Source organism: Ruditapes philippinarum, unplaced genomic scaffold (assembly GCF_026571515.1).
Source record: "Ruditapes philippinarum isolate M1 unplaced genomic scaffold, ASM2657151v2 ctg636_1_1_1_1, whole genome shotgun sequence".
In the NCBI taxonomy this organism is placed as follows: domain Eukaryota; kingdom Metazoa; phylum Mollusca; class Bivalvia; order Venerida; family Veneridae; genus Ruditapes; species Ruditapes philippinarum.
Window position 1 is genome coordinate 23,060 of NW_026859577.1, and position 24,207 is coordinate 47,266.

Below are 24,207 nucleotides of genomic sequence, written 5' to 3' on the forward strand. Positions count from 1 at the left end.
GTCCGTCTGTCCGTCCGTCTGTCTGTCCGTCCGTCCGTCTGTCACACTTTCGTGTCCGGTCCATAACTTTGTCATTTATGAAAGGAATTTGAAATAACTTGGCACAAATGTTTATTATAATAAGACGATGTGTCATGCGCAACAACCAGACCCCTACCTCCAGGGTCAAGGTCACACTTGCTCATTCAAGGTCAACATTGCCTATTTGAGGGTATATGTCGTGTCCGGTCTATAACTTTCTTATCTATGAAGGGATTTTGAAAATACTTGCCATAATTGTTCACAATAATCAGACAATGTGTCATGCGCAAAAACCAGTCACCTACCTTCAAGGTCAAGGTCACACTTGGAGGTCAAATATTAACATAGTCTGTTACAGGGTATATTTGGTGTCCGGTCCATATCTTTGTCATTTATCAAAGGAAGTTGAGATAACTTGGCACAAATGTTTGTTATAATAAGACGATGTGTCATGCGCAACAACCAGACCCGTACCTTCAGGGTCAAGGTCGTACTTGCTCATTCAAGGTCAACATTGTCTATTTGAGGGTATATGTCGTGTCCGGTCCATATTTTTCTTATCTATGAAGGACTTTTGTAAATACTTGCTATAATTGTTCACAATAATCAGATGATGTGTCATGCGCAAAAGCCGGTCACCTACATCCAAGGTCAAGGTCACACTTGGAGGTCAAATACTTAAATAGTCTGTTACAGGGTATATTTTTGTGTCTGGTCTATATCGTTTTTTATAGATCAAAGGATTTTGAAAATACTTCGCACAAATAGTCACTATAATAAGAGGATGTGTCATGCGCAACACCTGCATCCCTACCTCGAAGGTCAAGGTCACACTTAGAGGTCAAAAATTAACATAGTCTGTTATAGGATATATTTTTGTGTCGAATCTAGAACTTCTTCATAGTTCAAGGGATTTTGAAATAACTTGGCACAAATAGTCACAATAATACGCCGATATGTCAGGTACAACACCTGCACCCCTACCTCTTAAGGTCAAGGTCACACTTAGAGGTCAAAGGTTAACAGAGTCTGTTATTTGGTATATTTTTGGTCCTGTTTATTACTTCTTCATAGATTAAGGGATTTTGAAAATACTTGGCACAAATAGTCACAATGATTAGATGATATGTCATGCGTAACATCTGTGTCCCTACCTCCAAGGTCAAGGTTAGACTTAGAGGTCAAAGATTTACATAGTCTGTTATAGGGTATATTTTGTGCCCAATCTATAACTTCTTCATAGTTCAAGGGATTTTGAAAATACTTGGCACAAATAGTCTCAATAATAAGACGTTATGTCATGCACAACACCTGCTCCCCTACCTCCAAGGTCAAGGTCACACTTAGAGGTCAAAGCTTAACATGATAGATTTTTAAATTCAGTGTTTCATTTTATTTTTTTAACAAATTTATTGTTACATTTGCAGATCTAGCATTGATCATAATTTTGGACTGAATGTCCTGAGATCCATACCTCAATCTTTTGAAATAGCACAATTTTATGCTTCATATAAAACTCCCGGGGCGGGGGACGTTTGTAACTCTTACAAATTCTTGTATTTTGTAGGTTTGGACTTTTTCAAGTCAAGGTCACACTTGGTCATTACATTAAAAATTTCATGTGCCGATTCCTATTGTCACAGGTTGAGAAAAATGTTCAGCCTTACCGGGACAAGGCTTATACAGGAAAACGTATTATAAAGGAAAACATAATTAATCTTTTTGCATGAAACTACTATGTTCAAGGGTTAAATATTTGGCATGTAGCATTGTCTTGTGAATTTCTACAACGTTGATATAAATCATGCCCCTGAGGTCAATATTGGCTCCACCTCAGGGTCACTTACTTTATATAGACTTGTATAGAAAAGTACTAATGAATTTTTGAAATCTTTACAGGGACTGACTGACAGACCCAGAATTACATCAAAGGACCAGCCATCACTAAACGATCTACGAAAACGGGTTGGAGTATCACCACCTGTCATAGAGGAGGTTAAACAGGTAATGTCAACAGAGCCATTTGATAGTCCATTAAGTGTACAATTCAGATTTGTTGCTGTGAACTTGAAGTTGAAACTGAATTGATCCATCACATGAATTATGTCTCCGCAAATGATGTCATCCATAACATACTCTTGTTGCTGTCTGTCTGTCTGCATTCCCCTTGTTCGGCTGTTACAGGTCAAACTGCTGGCCGGATTTCAGTGAAACTTTACAGGAGAAATCAGTACCATCCATAGTTGTGCATTTCGCTGGCACGTACCGCTTCACTGCACAAAATGGCCACAAGAATGATCAATAGAAAAAACTTGTCCGAATTTCACTGGTCAAATTGATTTCACAGTCCAATCCCAAGTTGTGTATATCGTCCACATGTTCCGCTCCCCTGCACAATATTGCCACCACAGCTATAAATAGAAAAGCCTGGCTTTCACAATGAAACTACACAGAAGTGATCAGTACCATCCCTAATTGTGCATATAACAGGCATGTTTAGCTTTGCTGCACAAGATGGATGCCAGAGCTATGAATAGAAAGATCTTGTCCGGCTTTCAAAGGTCAAACTGCTAATGTGATTTCAATGAAACTTCACATTAGTGATCAGTACCATCCCTAGTTGTACATATTGTGGGCATGTTCCCTCCTCTGCACAAAATGGTCGCAAGAGTTATAAATAGAACAATCTAGTCCGGTTATCACAGGTTGAACTGCCTGTGGGATTACAATGAAACTACACAGATGTGATCAGAACCCTCCCTAGATGTACATGGCACGTTCTGCTTCACTACACAAAATAGCCCCAGAGCTATAAATAGAAATATCTTATATAGCTTTCACAGGTCAAACTGCTGGTAGGATTTTGACCAAAATTCACAGGAGTGATCAGTACCATACATTGTTTTGGGAGACATGTTTTTGTGACATAATCCCCTTCCAGTTAATGTATTGTTTTTTTATGCCCCCGGGCATATAGTAAGTGAACCGTCCGTCCGTCTGTCCGCACGAGGTTAACCTAGAACGGCAAGTTGGATTTTTCTTAAGTACTCCTTGTACCAATGGCTTCTTAGTTTACACACTTACTAATCAATACAAAGTACATGATCTGGTCAAGTTACATAACTATGGTTTCCATATTTACCAAGTTATTGCCCTTTTCAGCACTTAGAAAATGAATAATGGTTAACCTTAAAGGGCAAGTTGGAAATATCTTAAGTTCTATCTATACTTATGGCTTCATAATTTCCACACTTACTTATCAATACAAAGTACATGGTATTGCCAAGTTATATAACTGTGTCATCCATATTTCCCAGATATTTCCCATTTTTCACTTTGAAAATAGGGCCTGTCTGGTTAACATATTACGGCAAGTTGGATTTATCATAAATTTCTCTTAATTGCTTAATTTATTTAATGATATCTTGCATATTTGGTAGTTGGATACCTTTGATGGTCCTCTAATTTTTTGTGGAGTAAGTGGTCTCTAGGGTCAAGGTCAAGGTCACTGGATTAGAAAATAAATTTAAACATTTTTGCTCATACAGCCTTTATTTTTTTGGTTGATGTCTTTCATGTTTAATACAACCATGCTGAGGGAGGTCCTCCTTCCTTGGGTATAGTAAGGGGTCATTTAAGTCAAGGTCAATGTCACCAATGTCAAGGTCACCAATGTTAAAAAAAGATTTTTACTGGTGTATTAACCATATTCTATAGAGAGATGTCATTTATAATTGATAGGAACATAAAATTTGATGGAGTTAGTGGTCAGTTGGGTTAAGGTCACCAGTGCTAAAAATAGATTTTTACACTTTTGCTCATACAGCCTTTATTTATTGACAGATATATTTCATATTTGGTAGGAAGATTACTTGCATGGTATTCATCCTTTTGATTAAGGTAGGGATCAGTGGGTCAAGGTCACTTGTGCTAAAAATAGATTTTTACACATTTGCCCATACAGCCTTTATTTATTGACAGGTGTATTTCATATTTGACAGGAAGATACTTTGCATGGTATTCTTCCTTTTGATTGAGTTAGAGATCAGTGTGTCAAGGTCAATAGTGCTAAAAATAGATTTTTACACTTTGCCCATAAAAGCCTTTATTTATTGACAGGTATATTTCATATTCGGTAGGAAGATTACTTGCATGTTATTCTTACTTTGGATTGAGTTAGGGGTCAGTTGGGTCAAGGTCATAGATTTTTACACTTTTGCCCATACAGCCTTTATTTATTGACAGATTTATTTCATATTTGGTTGGAAGATAACTTGCATGGTATTTTTCCTTTGGATGGAGTTACGGGTCAGTTTGATCAAGGTCATCTATGCTCAAAATAGATTTTAACATTTTTGCCCATACAGCCTTTATTTATTGACAGGTGTATTTCGTATTTGGTAGGATGATATTCTATAGGTGTCAGTGGGTCAAGGTCAAGGGTGATAAGTATAGATTTCTTACATTTATATATATTTGATAAAAATGAATATTTATATAGCAATGACTTGGCAACTTATATATTACACAATTACAAAATGCCATGACTCTGTCAAGCTATACAACTTGTGTTTACAATTTTTGGGCAATGTTTCTGTCCATAACTGAGTGAATGGGTAAACATTTTTTGAAATATTGCTACTGACAAGAATCGGAGCTGGGGGCATTTGTGTTAAACAAACACGTTCTTGTTAATCATTCATTTGGAGAGGTTTCATTAGACTGGAATGATAAATTGAAATAATTGTTGAAGCCTAATAATTAAAATCTCCCTTAATCCTTAAAAGACATGAAATTGGCATATGTTTTTGTGACAAAAACCCCTTCTAGTTAATGTATTGTTTTCATTATTCATGTGAATGAAATGATGAATTGAAATGTTTGTTTCAGTATAATAATTAAAAACTCCTGTTATCTTTAAAAGACATGAAATAGACATCAATAGCCTAGTGGTTAACTCGGACTTCAAATCACTTGCCCATTAATACTGTGGGTTAGAATCTCATCAGAGACTTTGGATTGTTTCTTGTTAGGAAGATGTCCAGCTACCTTACAGAAGATAAGTGGTTCTACTCAGGTGCCTGAAATAAAGCACAAAGGGACACATGAGTTCTTCAACATATTATATTCATCAGTTAAGCTGGAATGTCCATATGACCTTTACAGTGTCCGTCAGTCTAAAAGAGAAAACAAGATGTATAATATGCTGGATTGATATTTCCACATTTATGAAAGGTTTTTGTTAAGTTTATTTCAATATTCCATTGGACCAAATGGTCAATGAGAATAAACAGATACATGATACATGACAAGACAGTGTAAAGCATATACATAACATGTGTAAGTGGAGAATGTATACACAAAATTGTATATCATCAATTAAAATGAACATCAGAACAAAAGGACGTTCAATTTAACCTAATGTTAAATAAATCACCACTGTCTAGCAAAACTTACAGAGAAGTGAACTTCATACATTGTATTGAATTTATTTGATAAGGTACATGTATATATATAATGCATCATATAAATTTATATTCATATTTGCTTGAGTATGTGTATAATCAAACATAACCATTTGTCGGTAAATTGAGATATAGAATGTGAATCAATTTAAAAAATTAAATGAATTTGACAAAAACTCGGATGTATATACTGTATCATATAAAATTATATTTATACTTGTTCGAGTACATGTATGTTGTTCTTGCCTAAACAAAACACAAGAACAACATAACCATTAGTCAGTAAATTTAGCTATAGAGAGTGGTTCGATTTAAAAAGGATCATTTAGCTATACATTTACAAATATATATCCTTGACATGTATATCTTCTAAACTAAAGCATTCACTAATTCAAAATTATTAAGCCTAAAAATTAAGGGATGCATTTACATATATATTATTGACATAATTATCCATTTCACACAAATTTTACTTATTAAAAACAAATAAATATAATTAACTTAACAATAATGACTACTAATCATTTGTGTATAATCTTTCTTTTCTTAGTGTAAAAGCATTGTTTACAAATTTTCCTAATTTACGTAATGTGCATACATTTTCAGAATTTTATAATTCAATGAATTTTGGCATATTTGGACGTCTTCAGTAATAACATTTGCAAATTTTGAAACTACATAGTGTCTATCAGCCAGTTGGCTGATCAACTTCCAAATGTCATTGTGTTTCCTCTTAGATAGATGTCTGATGATGGGCTGTTTTAAAATGTACATTGACATGCCCTATTGTGGACAATGAGCAAGTTTATATTACCTCTAGCATTAAAAATCATGTAGCCATATTTTTCTGCTACAGAATTTGTTTTTCTTTTCCGTTGATTTTTAAACAATATTTGAATAAGAAGATGCTAAAAAGTTCTTGAAATTTAATTTCGTTATAGGCATTACTTGCAGACTCTAAGACATGGGATAAAAGGGAGAAAAAGGAATTTGATAAGAAGCATATAGAAGCCTGTACACCTTATCTACAGACATGTGCTGAGGTTTGCTGGCTTATGGCTCTGCATGACCCTCCTTTGGTAATGAAAATGGATGTCAAACAAGGCGAGAAGATTGATACGAATATCTATACAGTGTATAGTCAGTCTGGACAAACAATCGATTTTTTGGTTTGGCCACCACTTTATAATGGTAGAGATGGTGGACTTCTGTCTAAAGGTGTAGCCGAACCAGTAAAAGTTGTAAGCAAGAAGAAATGAATATTTTTTGACTTGTATTTAGCTTATGTAGTTTATGTATGTTCTGAAAGATAAGGGATAGAGTATATCTAAATGATATTCTAATATAATTTTTTTTGCAGTTTTGCTGAATTTTCTTAAATTCTGGTTGGACATTTTGTTTGAAACCAGGACAATTATACAATATACGTTATCTATTATAACCCCCACACACATAATTTGGTGGAAACTATACTGGAATCACTTTGCAAGTTGGCAGTCAATCGATCATTCTCCATTGTTACGACTTTACAAATCCTTTACCCTTTTAAACTTGGCCCAAATTCACACCTCAGCTTAAGCAATTTGCAGAACCCATGACACCGCAGTGTTAGTTCAAGGTCAGTGTCACCCTTAAATGTCATCGGTAAAAAATCGTACATTTTAGAGTCTCCTCTATAAATCATGTACCCTTGAAGGATTTTCTTTAAACTTAGGTCAGCTGTTACCTCAATGAGGAATTGTGCAGAATCCATGCTGCCATTGTACAAGGTCAAGGTCACCATTAAAGGTCAAAGGTTTTTGTCCACTTTATAAATCCTATACCAGTTGAAGGATTTTCTTAAAATTTATCTCAAATGTTATCCTCCACTAGGCAATGTGCGGTTCTCTATGACACTGCTGTGCATACCTAAGGTCATATTTACCATTTAAGGTCAAAGTTTTACATTTTGTGTCTACACTATAGATTCTATACCTTTCAAATATTTTTTTGTTCCTGTCTCAGCTGAAATGTTTTTTTTTTCAATAATAATAATACATTCAATGCATAATATCCTGTCATAGAAGTTAGGTGGGGTATTTTTCAGTCCTGTGACAGCTCTCGTATGTAGATGTCACATAAATTGTATATTGCTGTATATGATAAAATATATATAAACATTTGTAATGATGTTAAATAAACATTGTTCTTTATGATTTACATATTACAATGTTCAGAGATAGAATTCAGATGCCTCCAGATTCATGCCAATTTAAAATGTATGTAAATGTATCATGTTGTGAACAAAGAAAATAATTTACACATTACACATAACACTTCAATCTACTTATAATAAATTAACAGAGGTCAAAATTTTAAAATAGCCCTTTCTGTGTTAGTCAGGCATTAGAAAAATGGTGACAAATTTGAAATACTTCAAAATCAGTCACTAATCTCACACAACATGTAGATATATTTTTGAATCTTTTTACTTTTCCTAAAGTCTTAGTACACTTCTTTTTCTTAAGATTGTTTTTTTTTAAAATATTTTGGCTCATCTGGAGGCGTGCAGCTTTAAAACACTTGTATTGACTTTGTATCAAAGTAAGACAAGACACTGACAGCATCTTTACAAACAGAAATTGCTTCACGGTAGGTTTTATGTGTGTTATATTATGATTAGTGATTTGCTGTATTGCAAGGTTTGCATTTTTTTTGTCATGGTTTGCCCCATTAACCATTACATGTCCACATTTTCCTTACAACAAAATTTTTAAATAAATAGGTGAGGTGTCAGTGACCTTGAGGTAAAAATCATTGATTTAAAATTACTTGCCCCTCACCGCATTAGGTTCATTGTGTATTTTTTTCGCATGCGAGGAAGCCCTCCAGCTAGTTCCAGCTAGTTAAAGGTATGTTGGCAATTTTACTTATGCGCCTGCTTGTGCCAGAAATATTGCATGGAAAACCACATGTTGTCTTCCCACACCAGTAAGCTGAATTGAGTTATACTGTTTGATGAGACATTAAACTTACCCGTGGTCCCCCAAAGGAAATGAAATAAAATAAGAATAAAAAATAGATACATGAAATAAATTAATAAAATGTAAGAAAAGGAACACAAGGCATGACAACACGGAAGTGATTTTTCTTAATGCCCCTTTGTGTTTTATGAAAGGAAGGCACAGGCAGGCACCTTCGAACAACCACAACCTTCCGTCTTAAGGTCTTCTTTCGCTAGAATTGTGCCACACAAACCATGTTGTGGTAACATATGATAAAAGAATTCCCCACTTTTAATGAAATGAATGCCCTTGTCTTCCTAGGTTAAGCAAAATATTAATGAGAAAATGAAGTCAATATTTTTTTTCAACTCGAACTGTGTTTGTGGTCCATGATGACTTAAGCTTGTCTTGAAAACAATATTGTCCAATTGTATTTTATTCACCAATATTTAGTTGAAAGTAAACGCTATAATGTTAAAGTAGCATAGTCATGAAATTTTTGAAAATGTATGTAGTTGTGAAGTATCGGGTAGTATACAAAGAAAGTAATACACTTTGCAAACATCACTGAAATCTATGTAAATTACAAAACAAAGATGTCAAAATACTCAACAATAACCCTTACTGCATCAGTCACGTGATAAATACTGTAAAATCTGTAATTAATGACACATGTAGTTGTTACTTGACACTTGAATTGCTTTTATTTTCTAAGTACATTTTTTTCTCTAGTTTGATTTTTAAAGTAAAAATATTTGGCTCATGTTGAGGCATGCAGCTTCAATGGAAACAGTGTTATACTTGTTTGACGTATTGGGATTAATTGATTTTTGTACGTGTTTGCATCAGGTCACAACCATCCATGTAATAAGCATTCACAGCTATTCATAAACATATATTCTTTTTATTGGTATTTTTAAAGATTGTTATTGATGGTATGATTTGGTTTACAACAGCATCATATTCTATGTGTATGTTAGAAATGAATTTTATATCTGTATATCTGTTTGACGATAAATAAAACGATCATATTGCGCTTCTAATAGCAATTAATGAAAATAATTAACTTTGTGGATTCTTTTGGCAGATGGCTGCTCTATAACTTTTTGCAATCATTTTATTAAAAGTTGAAAGAAATTTCTTTGTCTAAGTCTTAGAAATTTATTTTGTTGTATCATCTTTGTAAACACATAGTCAGTAATAGTGAATAAATTGATGGTCTCTCTAATTAAATTTTTAATCTGTGCTCGCTAAAAATGTTTCAGATCTTGTTCTAACATTGTTGAGATCACTATGAATAACAAAAACTTTTTCCAAGGAACACAATCAAGGAACACTTACATTTGATTTTAAATAAGTTCAACTACATTGTATGTATAATTAATGTGAGGAATGCTAATTAGTAATATCCATAACGTTAAAAGGTTGTTTGATTTTATGGTTTTTCTAAAATTAAGTGATAACCAATGTATAACAAAATCATCAATGGTTACACAGAATACAATTTATGTTTTCTATTTGTATAATAAATATGCTGAAATAACATGTGTTTGGTTCTTTCCATTTATAAATCATTTTATTTGTCTTACCCATTTTAGATAATTTTTTTGACCTATTGCTACACTGTACAGTAAGGCTTCATTAATGTTTATCAAGAAAATTTAACATTGGCCAATTTTTATTTTTGTTAATGAATTGTCTTTTTTACTGGACACAACAATCCTGTGTACAAGTAAACCAAACTGAATTTGTCATAAAATGATCATGACCTTCAAAAATTTGCTTGATTTCTGAGATAAAAAGCTTTAACTTTGATAGTTTTGATAAAATGGATTGTTTTCATATTTGAACACAACAATTCTTTTACAAGACCATGGGTAATGCATTACCTCCACTTTGAAGAGTATTCAAATAGACTAGAATCGCTTGCAAACTACACTGAAATTGAGGGGCGTGGGTTCAAACCGCAGAAGGGCCACCTTTTATCTTCTTTTTTTACATTATTTATGTATCTCTTTGATCCCTTATGGAAGAAAAAAAAAGTTTGATTTTAATTATATAATTATTGTAGGTATTTATTTGCTAAAAAATGCCAAAATTTATAGCAAATATGATACCAGGTATTTTCAAAGTTTAATAAAATAAAAACTACATGGTAAAAGTATTTTATATTTTGCATGATCAACCAATATACCTTTAAGACAATTTAGGCAAACTTTGAAAACAGCCCCTCATTATGGTAAATTTTAGGAACAGTTTGAATAAGGCATTTTAGATAGGGAAATGGTAAAATTAGTGTTTAAAGTGGGTGGGGTAGGGTAACATTTTTATACATATTAAGAACATTTTGTTTAGAAACAAACATTTTGCTTGTGTAATTTGTTACCTGAATGTTATTATTTGTTTCTTAACAATGGGCAATAGAAAAACATTTTTTATAATGATGATATTACAGATTATTTAGAGTTTCCTCATTTCTGAAAATAAGCCCTTCTAATGGCAAAGTCTTAGTTCAGAAATATATCCATAACTCATAAACCACACGGTAAATTTTATTTAAATTTTGCATACAGGTGACATTGAAGACATATAACTGTCCTATGTTGTCAATTTTACAGTTCCTTAAGGTTCCCATTACCCATGGTCTTCCTTAATTATGATCTTCTCAATGGCTTTGATCTTGAAGGTCAAATTAATGATTTTGTCGTGATTTGAACAATATTTTGCAGTTTCTTTGTATATATAAATGGATTGTCTTCATACTTAACCAAAACTAACTTCAGGACAATGTCTTGAAAAATAAATCACGATATGACCTTGACCTATAAATTATCTTCATATTGAAGGTCAAAATATTGTAATTTCTTAGGTTCGTTTTTGCTTAAATTGGCTATACTTTGTAATTAATTCATACATTGTCGTCATACTTGTGCACAGCAATCTTTGGGACAAGAAATTAAAGAAGGTTTACAAACTTCGTAAGATTTTGGGTCATGGTAATTTTTCTGCTGTTTTTACTAAAATCATTAAACGTTTTATTAAAAGAGGTTATGACCCTACTATTTTAAGACATACTGCATGTTTAGTGTTCAACCCTTTTACAGTTGGACACTACGCTTTCCTCTTTTGATTGCATCTGACGGACCAAGTGGGAGACTCTATGATGGATAGTTCGTAAAGCCCTTTGGGACTGAATTGTCTTAATGTTCGTCTTCTGCCTTGCTTCGTCGGGCCCTTGTAGGTGATTTTCTTGTTGCTCTGTCTTCCTTTAGGACATTGAGTACTTTTGTTATGGTCATTTGGTTTACTTTTATATGTTTCTACATGATCATTTTAGTGTTTTACTTATTTAACCTTTTGTAACCATGACAACTGTTAGAATTTCACTTGGCGGGGATTCATTTTATTTACACTGTCTCGTTTATAGGAACATGTTGGGGCTAAGAGCGAGGTTTGGTGCACCATTAACCGGTTTAAACTCCCCAGCAGTCATTATTATGCTGCTGACCGTTCCAAGGCGGCACCCCACTGTGTTCCTCAGTTGTATGTCTTATGTTGTTTCATACTGTTTTGGTGACACTTTTGCTTGTGTCCCTTGTTGTTTTCTCGTCTACGGTAAGTATCTTCCCCATTGCCTCTAGTTTTTATTTCTTTGATTACTCCCCACCCCCTCCCCCCGGTCTCCTGTCCCCTTCCCCTTTGTGGGCCTATTTTTATTTTCTTTGAATTCCTAATCAGTTACAAATAAATTATAATTTAATGATTAACCTGTCCGTGCTCTGTCCTGTTTTTGTTTGGGGTCCCCCTGGGCTCCTTGCCATTGGTTCTTGTTGCTGGGTCATGTGGGGGTTGCGTTCATTGAACGCCGCCTTTCCTTGTTGATCTTGTTTATCATATTTTAATTGAACATACTTGGACAAAACATTTGTCAAAACAGATTCAAATATGACATTGATGAGTCTATGACTTCGATTGTCATCAATGTCAATTAATGAATTTTGCCTTCATTTTTAATAAGCTTGGTATTACTTTACGGATTTTTTGTATTATAGCAAAACTGACATTTTAATAATTCAGATATGAGCATAACCTTCAAATAGCATTGACTGTGAAAATCAAACTATTTAATATTGCTTTAAGGTATGACAATCTTAATGCATTATCTCTGTGTTGAGGAGTATTTAAATAAGCTAGTACTACCGTAAAATACATTGAAATTTAGGAACGTGGGTTCAAACCCCAGAAGGTCCAACTTTTTTGTTTTACTTTTTTTTCAAAACTAGATACTAAAAGTATTAAACATTTAACAAGATCAACAACTATACATTTGAGTAAATTTAGGGAAACTTAGAAACAGGCACTGTTTTTTCGTTAATTTTAGGGGTTATTTAAAAAAAGCTCTTAAAGTAGGAAATTGGTCAAAAACGTGTTAAAAATGGGTGTGGTGGGGTAACATTTTTTTTACTTATTTCATAAAGTTTGAGTAGAAACAATCATATTGCTTATCTGAATTGTTAGCTGAATGTTTCTCACCAAAAATTAATGCAAACTACGTTTTCTTAAGGATGATATTGTAGATTATTTAAAGGTTCTTTATTTCTGAAAAAAAAGGCACATTAAATTCAGAAAAATAGCCATAACTCGATTTCTGTACGGTAAAGTTTGTTTAAATGTTGCATACAAGTGTCCTTTAAGGTATATATCTGACCTATGATTTCAATTTTCAGTTCCTTATAGTGCCCGTTAGGATGGTCATACCTTAATTGTCATAACTTTGTTATTAATTTACGAATATATCATTCTTGGAACACTCTTGAGATGCCTTCGTTTCAAATGAGTAAATATGACCCTGTCCTTTAAATGGTATTGATTGTTCAGGTCTGATAATGAATTTTGATAAAATTAATAACTTCCTTCTTAATTTAAGGACATATAAAGATCAAAATCGGAATGTTAACTAATTAAAATATGACATTGAAATTTAATCGAGGTCAATTTATGTGTTTATTGTTTTAATTTTCTTACTGTTTTCCTGAGCGGATTAGACAATATACTTCTGGCAAAAATGACCCGTTAAAATATTTTTTCAAGCTTGAGTTATGCCTCAAAATATCCTTGACGGTCATATTGAGTTTTTCGGTTTTTAGCTCACATGTCACAAAGTGACAGGGTGAGCTTTTGCGATCGCTTTTCGTCCGTCGTCCGTCCGTCCGTCCGTCGTCCGTAAACTTTTACTTTAAATGACATCTCCTCATAAACCACTTGGCCAATTTCATCCAAACTTCACAGGAATGTTTCTTTGGTGGTCACCTTTAAAAATTGTTCAAAAAATTTAATTCCATGCAGAACTCTGGTTGCCATGGCAATCGAAAGAAAAAACTTTAAATATCTTCTTTTAAAAAAACCCTAAGAGCTAGAGCTTAGATATTTGGCATGAAACATTTTCTAGTAAGTGTCTACCAAGTTTGTTCAAATAAAAGCCCTGGAGTCAAAATTGGCCCCGCCCCAGGGGGTCATTGATTTTCCCTATATGCATATAGTAAAAACTTAACAAAATCTTCTTTTAAAGAACCCAAAGAGCTAGAGCTAAGATATTAAGCATGAAACATGTTCTAATGAGTGTCTACCAAGTTTGTTCAAATAAAAGACCTGGGGTCTAAATTGGCCCCGCCCCAGGGGGCATTGATTTTCCCCATATGCATATAGTAAAAACTTAAAAACTCTTCTTTTAAAGAACCCAAAGAGCTAGAGCTAAGATATTTAGCATGAAACATGTTCTAATGAGTGTCTACCAAGTTTGTTCAAATAAAATCCCTGGGGTCCAAATTGGCCCCGCCCCAGGGGGTCATTGATTTTCCCTATATGCATATAGTAAAAACTTTAAAAATCGTCTTTTAAAGAACTCAAAGAGCTAGAGCTAAGATATTTAGCATCAAACATGTTCTAATGGGTGTCTTCCAAGTTGTTCAAATAAAAGCCCTGGGGTCAAAATTGGCCCCGCCCCAGGGGTCATTGATTTTCCTAATATGTGTATAGCAAAAACTTAAAAATCTTCTTTGAAAAAACCCAAATAGCTAGAGTTTAGATTTTAAGCATTAAACATCTTCTAGTGAATGTCTACAAAGTTTGTTCAAATAAAAGACCTGGGGTCAAAACTGGCCCCGCCCCAGGGGTGTCATTGTTTTTAACTATATGTGTATAGTAAAAACTTAAAAAAATCTTCTTTTAAAAAGCCCAATGAGCTAGAGCTAAGATGTTTAGCATGAAACATCTTCTTATGGGTGTCTACCAAGTTTGTTCAAATAAAAGCCCTGGGGTCAAAATTGGCCCCGCCCCAGGGGGTCATTGATTCTCCCTATATGTATGTAGTAAAAACTTAAAAAATCTTCCTTTAAAGAACTCAAAGAGCAAGAGCTAAGATATTTAGCATCAAACATGTTCTAAAAGGTGTCTACCAAGTTTGTTAAAATAAAAGCCCTGGGGTCAAAATTGGCCCCGCCCCGGGGGTCATTGGTTTTCCTTATATGTGTATAGCAAAATCTTAAAAAATCTTCTTTGAAAAAACCCAAATAGATAGAGTTAAGATATTAAGCATGAAACATCTTCTAGTAAGTGTCTACAAAGTTTGTTCAAATAAAAGCCCTGGGGTCAAAACTGGCCCCGCCCCAGGGGTGTCATTGTTTTTAACTGTATGTGTATAGTATAAACTTAAAAAAATCTTCTTTTAAAAAGCCCAATGAGCTAGAGCTTAGATGTTTAGCATGAAACATCTTCTTATGGGTGTGTGGGGTTGGGGATATATACAGGTGAGCGACCTCAGGGCCATCATGGGCCTCTTGTTTTTTAATCTTGTTAAAATAGTCATAACTTTGTCATTAATAATAATAGTCATTTATGATTCATATACATAATAAACCGACATGTTGGCTATCAAATTTTGATCTTGATTGGTAAACGACTTCGACTGTCAATTTTAATTAATTGAATTTTAAACATGCAAAAAAAAAAACCCCATACTACAACATTTTTCATCTGATTTTAATCAGAAAAAGATCAAGTTCAGTACTTAATCCTTTATAACTAAGGCTTACTCTATCGCCAATGCTTGCAGTTCACTGAACTCTAACCAACACACAATAAGTTTACTTTCTAACATTTCATGTTATTTTGAGATATTTCAACTGAAATCGCTTTAAAAAATTAAACATTTCAAGCTCCCCATATTTCTGCACCATGTAATATTGCGTACATGAAACAGTGTACACTGTACGAAACACGCAATGTTAATATATAGTATAAGCCTTAATACTGCACTGCCAAACGGAACCGATTTTGTAGCTTGAATTCGCACAAACACCAGCGTTTCCGCATTAACATTGATAAAATGTATCTTTGAAAGTCAAACTTTAATTACTGCCATTTAATTATATTAAACAATTCCTTCACTGGCATTGGCTTTATATTCATATATACAGTCGAGTGAAAATAGACGAATCTATCGTCGTCAAATATATTTTCGCCTCTATCAAAATCAAAAATGTACGGTTATGGAAATCGGAACGTCCTCGGCTATTATTGTTATCCTTATCGGACACAATAGTATGAATACACAGAACGGATGCGGTATTTCTGTCTAACTTACGCTAAGCACTAAACATGTAATAGTGTTGGGAATTGTTCATTTCCAATATATGTAGTAAAATTCCACCTAAAAATAAGTGAATTCATAGATTCAAAAGCAAACAAAACATTATTTGTGTATTTATTATTACGGTTGTAGAAACCAAACGTACAAAAAAACAACCTGTTGACATTCAGTCGGATTTGTTAAAATTGTACATCAGTGGGCATATTTAAATTACTAATAGTTGTCACTCAGAGATATTTTCAATCATAAGTGAACCGACTTTTCTTTTGGATGTCAAATATATACATTCGTTTTACATTATCTCTGTTTCTGTTTACATCTGAAACTACTTTCAATCCGTATTGTTTCCGAGGTTATTATAGATAATAGCCGAGGCAGTTCCGAATGGCAGTTCTAGGATTGATCCGAAGACTGACGGAAAGGGCCGAAAAGTTGCGATTGCTGGAACGGTAGTTGGAGGAGATAGAACGGATATTTCTCATATTGTATGGATATTTACTTCCTTATTGAACCGCCTAGGCACTTACCAAGGTATTGAAAATTATTTTCTCATGATTGTATAAATAATAATAGATTTTTATATATGACTCAATGTTATAATTGTCAATGTCATTATCTTTATTATATTGTTAACACCAATTAAGAATTACTTTCCTCCTTTAGAATGTCGGTTATCGAAACAGAAACTAACTTAAAAAAAACAAAATTATAATAAACCCTGAATAGCTGTTTATTCGTGGGAAAAAGTCAGGTCATCTTAACCAGAATGTATTAATTAATCATTAATGTAACTGTCTATCTGTCTGTCTGTCTTTCCGTCTAACATTTAGTCCGGAGTCTAATTCGAAAAAAAATTAAGTTATGAACTTATTAATAACTTCATCAGCGGATGGATAATATTTACTCGTAGAAGGAGTGCAGTGAATGATAACTACTATTTATAATTAATCTAAAACTATTTTAGATATCAACTTGAAACTTCCTAAGTAGACAAATTTAATGACAATCGTGACTTGTCGGAAACATCCACCAAACCCCGAACAATAATATGTATAGTATGAATTATCGGTATTTCGGTCTTACCTCCACTAAAAACTAAAATAAAGTTTCCTTTTAAAAGGAATTTAGGCTTGCCCAGTTGTGCCCTCATCACATCCCTTTAAAAATGTTTTTTCTTGAAAACCCTTCTAAATTAACCCTTTATGATAAAGAAATAATTATAAAAAAGTAATAATAAATTAACTTTATTTACCAGTTAAAAAAAAGGTACCTATGTTTTACAGGTAAATAGGGCCAATTTATTATCACTATTTTTTTAAATTATTTGTATAACATAAATGTTTGATTAGGAATTTTTCGAAAAAAAAGTTTCACTTTTAAAAGGGTAGGTAGGGTAGCCCCAAGACTGGACCTGCACCTGTGCCCATTTGTGCCACTAGTGTTATTCATGCAAATTTGGACAAAAAAAAAGGACAGAAGTCTACTGATTATTACTGAACCGGAACATGCTGACGATAACAGTAACAACTTTTTTTTGTAAACACGAATATTTTTTTTTCAAAAACGAGTTGAAATATATTCTCTATTGTATAAAACTAATAAAGAAAATAATCAATCGTAAAAATACTAACATAGGCTCTCCCGCGTGGAGAAAATAAAAGTATCTATCTATCATACTGAAGGGAAACAAGTGCTAATTTCATTTAAATAGCAGCTTTATAGACATGTAAATGCACTTAAAGACTTCGTTACGTGGCACTTATTAATATGCATGAATCAACCATGTTACACCTAAAATATCTATGTCAATTGTCTATTTATCACAGATATAACGACAACAAAGGATGCGCTATCTGTAGATCAGCACCTGGTAAGGTAAATGATATGCATGGGCTATTTTTAGATTACAGATCACCAAGTTACTTTTGCGTCTTGAAAACGAATTGAAATGGAACATTTTTGTTAATAATTTATTTCTTCCTTCTATTTACGCTTTAAACCGATAAATCAAGTAAAATAGAAATCCTATTTATAGACACAAACTGCGATTACCGAAGTAACTAAAATAGCTTAGATTTGATTCCGCAATATTACGGAATTGCCCGAATTGTCACGATTGCAGCGGAAACCTAGACTGGTTTCCTCTTCCATCATGCACTAACAAACGTAAGCAGGAATCCACCTAACCGGAACAAATTTTTCAAAACAAATGGCTTATTATTGTATTAAGCTAGTGTATTTCATTATTGCGTGCAGAGATGTAGATAGCATATCTATGTAGAAATCCATTTTCAAAGAGTAATTTTACACTATGAAGTCGAAATGATATTCTTTATAAACGAAAAAAACTAAAAACAGTAACCTGTTAACGAAAGTTTAAATTTGGTTATAATTGACATATTTTTCAATTATAATGTTACCTAAATAAATTTTGTATTTTCTTTGGATGTAAAATAAATACATTCGCCATACATAATGCAAATATTTCACAGTCTGTAATTGTTTACATTAAAGATTTCGTGGTAGAATTATTTTGAATCCGTTTTTACGTTATGGAAATAATGTATAATAGGCGACGTATTCCGAATGCTTTCATAAAGGAGGTGTGCATTATGCAGTCCAGTGATCACATTACACTTCCAAAATTTAGAATAATCCACTTTTGTAATTTCTTATGCTTAATTTTGTCTGGATCATAACTCGTAAAATATTTGAGTTGTCAATCATAAATTCAAGAGGAGTGCAGTTAACAAGTAAACACTTTTACCGTAATATTTTTTTTTCAAGTTTTGCCCTCAACATAATTTTTGTCAGAATCATATAAGGAACCAACTTCAATCTTCATAAGATGATAGGTCTCTCTGCGGATAATATAAGTACAGAGCTTAAGAAAAATGACTCCATACTTCAGAAGTAATTGTCCTTGTAAACAACAATTTTTCACTGCTAATGTTTAATTATTGCCATACATATCAATTTAATTGTGACATTTTGGCCCGGTGACCTACTTTTGTCAATAGAGCTACAGCTTTGAAATTTGGATCGGGTGCAAAATTTCTTATGTAGATCAAGAGTTATACATTAACCTAGTGACTTACTATTTTGTATGAATTTCTATTAACAACGACAGTCTCAGTTGAAGATTTTAACTTTGATATCAGATGGCTTACTTTTTTACCCAGTGTATTACTTTTAAGCTCACCTGAGCATTTTATGTCTTGAGCAGACTTTTTCACTTAGCTAGATTTGAAAATAAAACCAATAAACAAACAAAAACCTTGTACCTTGATCATAACTTTTTAAGTTCTTAGTGTATTGTCTTCACACTTGGTCACAACAAGTCTTGGGACAATATCTTTACGTAGTCTAGACTAACTTTGACCTTAATTCATAAATAACATTGACCGTTAATATCAAGTGTCTAAATTTTGCTGTTTTGCTGATTTTTGCTATAAGTGGCCATAACTTATTTTTAAATGGATTGTCATCAATCTTGAACATAATAATCATTTAGGATAGACATTTGAGTAGACAAAGTAGACATTGACCTTCACTCGTAAATTACATTTACCTTGAAGGTCAATATATTGATTTTTTTTCATTCCTTTGCTGTACATGTACCTGCATAACGTTTTTATTTTTGAATGGAGTTACTTTATATTATAATAGAGCTATTTTCGGATAAGACCTTTATGTATATTGAACTCAAATTAACCTTGGCTCTTTTATAAAATTGACCTCGAAGTTACATTATTAAATTTTCATTTGTTTGCTATAATTGACAGTAGCTTAGTAATTAATCGATGGATTATTTTCATAATTCCACAAAATAATCTTACGGACAAGACATTCTGAAAGTTACAGCTGACTTTGGCAATGAGCCTTAAATGACCTTTGATTTTTGGTTAAGTTGTCATGATAATTTATTATTGTTATTTTTATACGGATTTTACTCATAAATGGACAAAACAACACTTGTGGCCAAATAGACAAATAGACAAATAATACAAACATGACCTTGACCTTTATATGACATTGACCGTCAAATGATTGCATTTTGATTATATTTTCTTAACTTTGTCATTTATTTATGGAAAGGATTCCTCCTTGGACAAAACCAACAAGTGTGACTAGACAGACCTATAAAAATTTACAAAAGGAAAAACTTCATTTTTTCTTTAGTTTGCTTTCTAAAGATTTGTTTAGAAAAAATAAAAAGTCGAACATTGTCCCCCGCCCGGCTAAGGTTCTTAATTGCTTTTTGTTTTTATAGTTTCCCGTATCTTTGACTGTCTTATACGGTCAAGTTTATTTTGACCATTGTCAATCACTTCTTTCTTTCTTTCAGACCGTAAAACATTATACAACGTCAATCATTTTGCAAGTAATATTATAATGACATATACATTTTTAAAACTTTTCTTGGGGTTTCGACAAGAAAGCCATGAATAATGGGATGAGCCTGAAGCTAATGTAAGAAATTACTTATCGAAAAATCTTGAGATAGACGATCCACTATTGAGCTAGAACGTGCACATCGCTTTACAAGAAAAGTAATATCTCCAATAATTGTTAAGTTTAACAATTCGAATATATAGATCTGAATCAGAAAATCTAAAGCACACAGCAGCGATCAACTAGAATATGACGATATTCGAGTATCTGAAGATTTTACCTCGCATTCAAGGAAAGTTACTCATTATATCGACATCTTTAAGAAGCTGAACAAAAGATCGTATATTAAATGTGATAAGCTGATTAGGGACGGTGTACCCTATATATCTGACTTTGACAATGATGATATTGTTCCTGAGAAATAGGACAGTGGACAAGGTCTGAATAATAAACTGCCATATTTGAATATTCGACATGATGTTTCAAATTTTGTCTCTGACATATGTATTCATGCTATGAAATTGAGTGTTTGAAATATTTTTGGTTTATCATTAAAATTGACTGGACAAAGCTATATTTGTGATTCATCCGATTATGTTGATAATATTAAGTCATTGAGCATTATTCGTTTGGTAGAAATTTGGGCACAAATCTATGGTTTAGTATCAGGTTATACATGTTTTGATGTTGTTAGACCAATACCAAAAAAGCAAAACGAAATTCAGTTAGAATATCTGTTTTTGTTAAAAATATCGTATTTCTGTATGCTGAAGTTATACAATTGAGACCTTCTAGTAACACTTTTTTATTGTTACTTGTTACATCTCAAGTTAATGTCCTTCATAATTTTCTTTTAGGTTTTGTATATATGTTACCAGAAAATTCGTCAATACATGACGCACTGTTTGACGAGTTTGCTATTTTCGAAAGTGACTATCCGGGTCTATTCATCTTTGTCTTAGTTAGTTGAATTCAATGCGTGTACGTCCACAAACCTTATTTTATTGCAATGGATGGTGAATATCTATTGTTAAATTAATGATACATTTTATATTGAAGATACTATTTTGCCACCTAGAGCTTGCCACCTAGAGCTAATCCTGATGGTAAATCTATAAATAATTACGGCAAAAACTTGCTTCAGCTTTGTATTGGTACTAAGCTTCGTATATGTAATGGCAGAAATGGTAACGATGCTAGAAAAGGTTGTTATACTGATAATACTTCAAGTCTTATTGATTATATTCTGTCTGATATGTAATTCTCTGATTATGGCTGAGATTTTGATGTTGAAAACAAAATTGAATCTTTTCACATGCCCGTTAAGATTAAGTGTGCATCGCAATTAGAAGATAATATTCTTGAACGAGTATTTAGTATATCTCTGAGAATCTATATGCAAGTCTGAAATAGTGTGAAAAAATAAACAACAATAAAAATCTATGGAAAAGTTAATTATAGTTTTCGAATCTCTGTTTGACTTTTTGGATACAGCTTTAGATAATAGAGATATAATCTAGCTATACAGCGACTAACACATTGTTTTTACAATGCTGGATCAAACAAATATGAACACTAGAAATAAGTGTATTAATAATCTTAATACAATTTGTTTGTTTGTTTGTTTTGTGTTTTACGTCACATCGACACAGTATAGGTCATATCGCGACGTTCCAACTTTACTGGTGGAGGAAGACCTCAGGTGCCCTTCCGTGCATTATTTCAGGCACGAACGGGCACCTGAGTAGAACCACCGACGTTCCAATCTTAATACAAACCAGAAATGTCAAAAATGGTACGGTTCTACTTGTAAACAACTTCGTACCAATGATTTTGAGATAAAGAGAATTTCGTAGATCACGCACTGATAGCACTTAAAACTACTACAAATTAGTCAAATCTGAATATCGCGAAACATGTCGTAACTGTAAACTTACATATGAAGCTAATGAAAGATAAAAACATGTCGCTGCTGTCCGAAATATTTTTGGAATAATTTAAAGTAAAAGACAAACACAGGGCTAAATCGTGCTTATGTAACAACTAAAGAGTGGTATAATTATTTTAATAGTTTATTTAATTCCGTTGTTAACAGTGAGTTTGATGATACCAAAAACGTCTGAACTCAAATAAGGTAAAGCAGCTGGCAGTTATGGTATCACAGCTGAGTTTATTAAAGCAGCCTCTGACAGACTCATCCTAATTTTATGTGTGTCATACCATAAGCTATACAATAACGATACATTTCCCAACAATTGGTCAATCTCACTTATCTTATCTATACTTAAAAATGGTAATTAAAATGATCAAAAAAATTATCGCGGGATCAGCTATCTATCTGTACGGAGTAAAAGATTTACAACTATTTTAAATAGCAGGTTTGAAAAAAATTGTGTGACGCAGACTTTGTATAAGGTAAAGGATAAGGCCGCTTTAGGAGTGGTTATAACACTATATAATATAAATATATAATATATTTAAATTTTCTTGTCTGTGTAGTCTAATAACTAAATATCTACAAAAAACTCAAGATCGTTGATATGCTTTATCTGTTTATTTCGAAAAAGCATTTGATCGAATTAATAGTTAATTAAAAAATGCTCTATATAGTAAATAATGCACTAATAATATTAGTTCAAAGTTTTCTTTAAATGATCAAATCTTTTTATCATGCCATAAAATCCCCATCTGGACTAATTGAAAGATTTGAATGCCCATTTGGTGTCAGGCAGGGGTGTTCGCAATCACCGTAACTACTTTCGTTATTCTTAAAGGGATATTCAGGCAAAATAATGTCAAAAAAATTAAAATGATCTAATGTATAGTAATTACAAACAATTATATTGTGTGCTTGCCAAACAATTATATTGTTTGCTTGCAAACAAATGTAATGCGAAACAATAGACAGTATGCATCTTTTGATCTGCATGAAAATATACCCCGGTAGTATCTTTAATATAATTCAATTGATAGAAGTTTATCGTAAATCAGACAACATTTAAATAAATGTATACGACGATTATTTAGCAGTACAAGAGTTAAAATGGTTTTAATGATTTAGTTGAAAAAAAATAACATTTTAGCGTACAGACAAACATTATGGTGTTTAAATATCTTTATTCATAAATTTGCATACTAAACATTAGGTACATTCTTACAAGCACATATTACATACTTAGCTAAAAGCAATTTTGTATAATTCGACGACCCGCTTACCGTTATAATCCGTTTGTCGTTATTACTTAAGAAAAAACAGGTCATAATGTATTACACATATCGTAAAAAAACATGAAGAAATATTCTGCGGTTTTTAGTTGTTTGGGTCGTCAGACCAAACAAATAATGGTAGCGAAATTTCAGAGTCTGATGCTGTTAATTGCAAATGCCGAAAGTAGGCCGCTTTTTGAAGCGGTTACTTCCCTTTATATGTAAACTAACGCCGAAAAAATTCAGGGGAGATCACTGCGTAAAGATGGTCAAATGACAGGCGCCTTAAGTTTCAAGCAAAATAATTCCCGAATGGTCGAAAATTTCTAATATTGTTTTATCCTTTATAGACATACATGCTTATAATAAGCTCCATAATTATTAACATCTGTGTTAAACAACAGTTAGCGTCGAAATAATAAGGGTTACAAACCCTTATTTAAAATAATATGGTTTTTTTTTATTCAGGCCTTTTACATATAACTTC

At 32.8% G+C, this 24,207-nt stretch overlaps 2 protein-coding genes across 3 annotated transcripts in view; both read left to right on the forward strand.

Moving 5' to 3' along the window:
* LOC132757101 (uncharacterized) overlaps positions 1-10,013 on the forward strand; it is a 32,948-nt gene extending 22,935 nt beyond the window's left edge. Inside the window, exons 6-7 of the mRNA XM_060748286.1 lie at positions 1,921-2,025; positions 6,428-10,013. Of these exons, the coding sequence (XP_060604269.1) occupies positions 1,921-2,025; positions 6,428-6,745 (423 nt within the window). The 3' untranslated portion in view covers positions 6,746-10,013. The remainder of the gene's footprint in view (positions 1-1,920; positions 2,026-6,427) is intronic.
* Positions 10,014-16,549: 6,536 nt separating this feature from the next.
* Positions 16,550-24,207, forward strand: part of LOC132757103 (uncharacterized) — a 32,885-nt gene continuing 25,227 nt past the window's right edge. For both annotated transcript variants that reach the window (XM_060748288.1, XM_060748287.1), the window contains exon 1: positions 16,550-16,649. The gene's annotated coding sequence lies outside the window, so the exon portion shown is untranslated. The remainder of the gene's footprint in view (positions 16,650-24,207) is intronic.